Source organism: Verticillium dahliae, genomic scaffold (assembly GCF_000150675.1).
Source record: "Verticillium dahliae VdLs.17 supercont1.4 genomic scaffold, whole genome shotgun sequence".
NCBI lineage: Eukaryota > Fungi > Ascomycota > Sordariomycetes > Glomerellales > Plectosphaerellaceae > Verticillium > Verticillium dahliae.
In genome coordinates this window covers 1,637,561-1,643,260 of record NW_009276925.1, presented here as the reverse complement: position 1 = coordinate 1,643,260, position 5,700 = coordinate 1,637,561, and the positions used below count along the sequence as shown (strand labels likewise).

At 65.0% G+C, this 5,700-nt stretch overlaps 3 protein-coding genes across 3 annotated transcripts in view; all 3 read left to right on the top strand.

Moving 5' to 3' along the window:
• The window catches only part of VDAG_02875 (uncharacterized protein), a gene marked incomplete at both ends in the record, with an annotated part of 1,921 nt that extends 1,545 nt beyond the window's left edge, over nt 1–376 (top strand). The window contains one exon of the mRNA XM_009653528.1: nt 190–376. Coding sequence (XP_009651823.1) covers nt 190–376 — 187 coding nt within the window. The remainder of the gene's footprint in view (nt 1–189) is intronic.
• A 1,342-nt stretch (nt 377–1,718) lies between these two features.
• On the top strand, nt 1,719–4,286 carry VDAG_02874 (serine/threonine-protein kinase; the record flags this gene model as incomplete). Its single annotated transcript, XM_009653527.1, has 3 exons — nt 1,719–1,849; nt 1,980–2,296; nt 2,443–4,286. 3 exons carry the CDS (start codon nt 1,719–1,721, stop codon nt 4,284–4,286), a joined length of 2,292 nt encoding a protein of 763 aa, XP_009651822.1.
• Nucleotides 4,287–5,037: 751 nt separating this feature from the next.
• The window catches only part of VDAG_02873 (uncharacterized protein), a gene marked incomplete at both ends in the record, with an annotated part of 1,595 nt that continues 932 nt past the window's right edge, over nt 5,038–5,700 (top strand). Inside the window, one exon of the mRNA XM_009653526.1 lies at nt 5,038–5,673. Coding sequence (XP_009651821.1) covers nt 5,038–5,673 — 636 coding nt within the window. The remainder of the gene's footprint in view (nt 5,674–5,700) is intronic.

Here is a 5,700-nt window from a genome sequence, read left to right as displayed (position 1 = left end):
GAAGGAGGCGGCAGCAGCAGCGTCCACGGAAAACGAGGACACTGAAGCCGAGGCGCACGGCGCAGCAGCCAGCAGCTTGGCGCGCATCGCCAGCGACAGGCCGCACACGGAGCCGGGCCACGACCCGACGACGACGACGCGCATTCAGTTCCGGCTGCCGACGGGGGGGCGCGTGATCCGGCGGTTCAGGGTCGACGACGCGGTGCGGCGCATCTACGAGTGGCTCAAGGCCGAGCCGCTCGAGGGCAAGGCGGGCGTCGCGTTTGAGCTCAAGCAGATGCCGCAGGGCCAGGACCTGCTGCAGCGTGCCGACGAGACGATCCTCGAGGCCGGGCTGAAGCAGGGCACGGTCATGGTGGAGTTTCTGGAGGAGTAGTTCTGGGCCTCTTTTTTTGTCCTGGTTTCTTCACACTCGGCGTCTTTGTGTTATTCTACATTTTCGTTTTTCTTTTTTTCTTCTTTTTTTCTTCTTTTTGCTACTGGCATGACCAAGACTGGCATGACCAGGACTGGCAACGTGGTTCAAACGGACATGACACGACGATGATAGACTAGGCTCCAAGGGATGAGCAGGACGGCAATGGATGTCTGTTTGCTGCCTGCTGGCCTGCTTCGGTTGACTTTGGCTGACTTTGGTGACTGCGACAAGATGCAGGCCTCCCTGTTCTCTCGCATGCTCCGTGGTGGCGAGGAGATGGTGGGGCGCACGGCTGAGAGAGGAGGCAGAGGGAGGCGAGCGAGACAGTCGTGCCGAGATGAGCAGTGAGGACGAATAGAGGAGGCAGCATGAATGAATGGCATGAATGAGCCGCACGAATGAGCTTTGCTGTGAATGTGATTGTGTCGGAGCGAGGTCCGTCGCCGAGACGGGCTTTCACTGGAGACTGCTTGAGCTTGTCTGCTGAAGAAGAGGTGGTGCAGCGCGTGCAGCGGTGGTGCAGCGGTGGTGCAGCGGTGGTGCAGCGGTGGTGCAGGTCCAGGGGCTAGGTCCCGGCCAAGGACGAAGATAGGGCCTAGGGGGGCCTACCAGGCAAGGACGAAGATAGGGCCTAGGGAGGCCTGTAGGCCTGTAGGCAAGAGGGCTACCAGGCCTGTAGGCCTACCAGGCAAGAGGCCAGCAAGAGGGCGAATCAAAACAACAACATGGCCGTCTCGTCGCGCCCCCACCTGAACCTCAACCTCTCCTCCTTGCATCCAGCCCTTGCCGCTTGCCGCATTGACCTGACGTCGTGTCTCTGCGCTCATTGCCTCGACGACTGGTCTTCGTTGTTCGTTTACTTTTTCTTGGCCCTTCATCTGGCCCTCACTGTTGTACAACAGCCGCTCCAAGACAACAGCTCGAGTCGCTGCTACCAGCACAGCACCTCCAGAACAACAGACCCAAAGCAGACCCAAAGGCCCGCCCCGCCATCAACCTCCGTGGGCTCCTGCTCTTGCACACCTCCATCCTCCTCGCTCTCGCGTCCCCTCCCTGCATTCTGACGGCCGCGACCCGAACCTCCTCGCCTCGACGAACAAAGACGCGCCCACCCCACGACGCTCCTCCTGGCGCCACCGTCATCTGCTTCCTCTGCTGGCCAATTGCCGTACGCGGGGGGCCTTCTCTCTCCACTGCCGACGACGACGACGACGACGACGACGACCTGCTCGATACCACCATAGCCCCCTTCCCCCCAGCCATAGCCCCCTCCCCCCAGCCATCGGTCACGGACGCGCCCATGGTCACGGACGCGCCCGCCATGGGGGACAGAGACAGGGACGACGAGCGCAACGAGGCCCTCGACCCGGAGCTCCTCTACACCAAGGAGTTTTGCATCGGCGGCGGGAGCTTTGGCAAGGTCTACAAGGGGTGAGTCTGTCCTGCGGCCTCTGCGGCCTCTGCTTGCCCTCTGCTTGCCCTCTGCTTGCCCTCTGCTTGCCCTCTGCTTGCCCTGGTGTCATGCTGAGCTCATGGGCCATGACGCGCTGACACGCCCCAGCGTCGACAAGCGCACCGGCCAGGCCGTCGCCATCAAGATCATCGACATTGAGAGCGCCGAGGACGAGGTCGAGGACATCATCCAGGAGATCGCCATCCTGTCCGAGCTGCAGTCGCCCTACGTCACCAAGTACTACGGCTCCTACGCAAAGGGCGCCGAGCTGTGGATCGTCATGGAGTTCTGCTCCGGCGGCAGCTGCGCCGACCTCATGAAGCCCGGCCTCATTGGCGAGGAGTACATTGCCATCATCGTGCGCGAGCTGCTGCTCGGCCTCGACTATCTGCACGCCGACAAGAAGCTGCACCGCGACGTCAAGGGTACCCTCCTCTCCCCTTCCTCCTCTCCCCTTCCTCCTCTCTCCTTCTTCGCTCCCCTTCTTCGCTCCCCTTTCTTCGCTCTCCCCTCCTCTCCCCTTCCTCCTCTCTACCTTCTTCGCTCCCCCCGACCCGACTGACACCCCCAGCCGCCAACGTCCTCCTCTCCTCCAACGGCCTCGTCAAGCTCGCCGACTTTGGCGTCTCCGGCCAGCTCTCCGCCACCATGACCAAGAAGAACACCTTTGTCGGCACCCCCTTCTGGATGGCCCCCGAGGTCATCAAGCAGTCCGGCTACGACCACAAGGCCGACGTCTGGTCCCTCGGCATCACCGCCCTCGAGCTCGCCCTCGGCGAACCCCCCTACGCCGACATTCACCCCATGAAGGTCCTCTTCCTCATCCCCAAGAACCCGCCCCCCCGCCTCGACGGCAACTTCACCAAGGCCTTTAAAGACTTTGTCGAGCTGTGCCTGCAGCGCGACCCCAAGGACCGGCCCTCGGCCCGCGACCTCCTCAAGCACCCCTTCATCCGCCGCGCCAAGAAGACGACCTACCTCACCGAGCTCATCGAGCGCCACAGCCGCTGGGCCGCCACCCACAAGGGCGACGACGACGACACGAGCCTGCACGGCGACGACGAGTACCACGAGCGGGAGCGCGTCGACGAGGACATGTGGGACTTTGGCACCGTCCGCCTCGTCGGCGACAGGGGCCTCCTCAACGACAGGGGCCTCCTCAACGACAGGGGCGTCGCCGCCCGCCCAGGCCTCCTCAGCGCCATGGACGACTCGGCCACCAACGCCCGCGCCCGCCCGCTCGACGCCGACACCAATGCCGACACGGACGCCGGCGCCCCCGACTACGGCCAACGTCCGCGCGAGCACAGCCCCACCAAGGCCCGCGACTTTGCCCAGAACGCCCACATGGCCGCCCACACCCTGAAGCCCGCCAACCCCGCCACCTCGCGCCAGACGTCGCCGCACAGGAAACCCGTCACCACGACGACACCCCAGTCGCCCGCCAAGGTCCCGCTGCCCGCGTCACCAGACAAGACGACGCGCGGATCCGAGACGACGCGCGGACCCGAGACGACGCGCGGACCCGAGACGACACGCGCACCCGAGACGCCGCGACCGCCCTCGAAACCCATGCCGCCGCTGCCCCTCGGACAGCCGTCGCCCGACTACGACCGCGAACTGCAGTACCAGCTGCAGAAGGACATGGGCATGCTGAGCCTCGGGCCCGCCATCCAGCACGACAACCAGGCCACACCGAAGCCGCCGCCCCACCAGCAGCTCTTCCCCTCTCCACTCCAGCAGCAGCAGCAGCAGCAGCCCGCCTCACGGCCGACCTCGAAGCTTGGCAACATCAGCCTGCCCGAGATTCCCCCGTTCCGCGGTGGCGGCGTGACGGCGCACCCCCCTCCGCAGCTGCAGCCCCTCGACAGGGTAACCAGCCAGCCCGGCAGCCGGCAGCCTTCCTCGTCAGCAGCAGCAGCAGCAACAACAGCATCCTCCTCGGGCCCACTGCCCCAACCGCTTCTCCTGCCCAAGACGACGCCGCTCGGGTCGCCGGCCCTCGCCTCCAAGTCGCCGGGCCTCGCCTCCAAGGCGCAGCCCCTCGAGGTCACGACACCGTCGTCGTTCCCGTCGCCGGCGCCGGCGAGCCCCAACGGCGAGCTCGACGCGCTCAACGACGTCATCTTTCCGGCGCTCGAGGAGGCGCTCAAGCGGCGGCAGATCCGGCTGCAGCAGGCGCACCGCCCGCCGTCGGCCGGCCAGGTGACGCCCCGGCAGCAGCGGGCCGAGGCGGCGCACGAGAAGCTGCGCAAGCTCGTCTACAAGCTCGCCCACGTGTGCAAGGAGATTGACCACTACGACAAGGCCGAGCCCGTCGGCATGGGCCGCGACGTCGGCACCTTTCTCGAGGGCCTGCTCGAGGAGATACTCGTGCGCGTCGAGCCGCTGGACGAGGACGAGCTGCAGGTGTGACGGGCTGCGGTGTAGACGAGTAGGACATGGGCAGCAGCGGCAGCAGCAGCGGCAGCAGGTAACGCGACACGACGTCATGGGTATAACGCGAGGACAGGGCGGCATCGAAGCATTTGGCATCTTGATTGGGCTCACTTTTGGCATGGCACGCGGCAGGCAAGGCTGGCACGCGGCAGGCAAGGCAGGGCAAGGCATAGCATGGCCGCCATGGGTTTCGGCTGTTTGGGTGTTTGGGTTTGAACGAGGGCCGACGGGACACGGGCAGACAGACGGGCGGACGGCGAGGGGTCGAGCGTTGGCGTGTAGCAAGTATACCCGGCCTTTTGCGAAAATAGACAGCCTTTTGGCGACAATGGACATTTCGGAGCGTAGCCAGGCTTGACGAGAGGCTGGACGTCGCGCCGCTCGGAAGGTTTGCCGATGTGCTGGTAGAAGGGCGTCGGACTTGTCGCCGATGGTTGCGGCTCTTGAGGACTGACCCCTCATGTCAACCTCGACTCACTTTATCTTCCTAGGATACTTCGAGGAGGGCTACACTTGGCGATTGCAGCAACAAGTCCATCTAAGGACGCAGTCGACTCGATTCATGACGGTAATGTACCTTTGAAAGGCATTCGACTCCTTCATGACAGCAACGACTTTCAGACAGCAACGACTTTCAGACAGCAACGACTTTCAGACAGCAACGACTTTCAGACAGCAACGACTTTCAGACAGCAACCGACTGAACGACTGAATACAACTCAACGCCATGGCCGCGCACCCCGTCCTTGACCTCGACACAACACTCGCCTCGCTCCCACCTCCCGTCACGCAAGACATCCGCGCCCAGGTGCAAGCCCAGCTGCGCGCGCCCTCGTCGCAGATCCCCCTCCTCGTCGCCCTCGATGACGACCCGACAGGCACCCAGACCTGCCACAACGTCAACGTCCTCACCGTCTGGGATGTGCCGACCCTAACGGCCGAGTTCAGCCTGACGCCGCGCGGCAGCGGCTTCTTCGTGCTCACAAACTCGCGCGCCCTGCACCCGGCCCCGGCCCGCGCCCTCCTCGTCGAGATCTGCACCAACCTGCAGGCCGCCTCGTCCGCGACTGGCCTCCCCTTTGAGGTTGTGCTGCGCGGCGACTCGACGCTGCGCGGCCACTTCCCGCTCGAGGCCGAGGCCGCCACCGCCGCCCTCGGCCCCTTTGACGCCTGGCTGCTGTGCCCCTTCTTCCTCCAGGGCGGCCGCTACACACTAGACAATGTGCACTACGTCGCCGAGGGCGCGCGCCTCGTGCCCGCCGCCCAGACGCCGTTCGCCGCCGACGCCACCTTTGGCTACGCGAGCTCCGACCTGCGCGACTACGTCGCCGAGAAGACGGCCGGCGCCGTCCCCGCCGCCGCCGTGCAAACATCACCCTGCAGACCATTC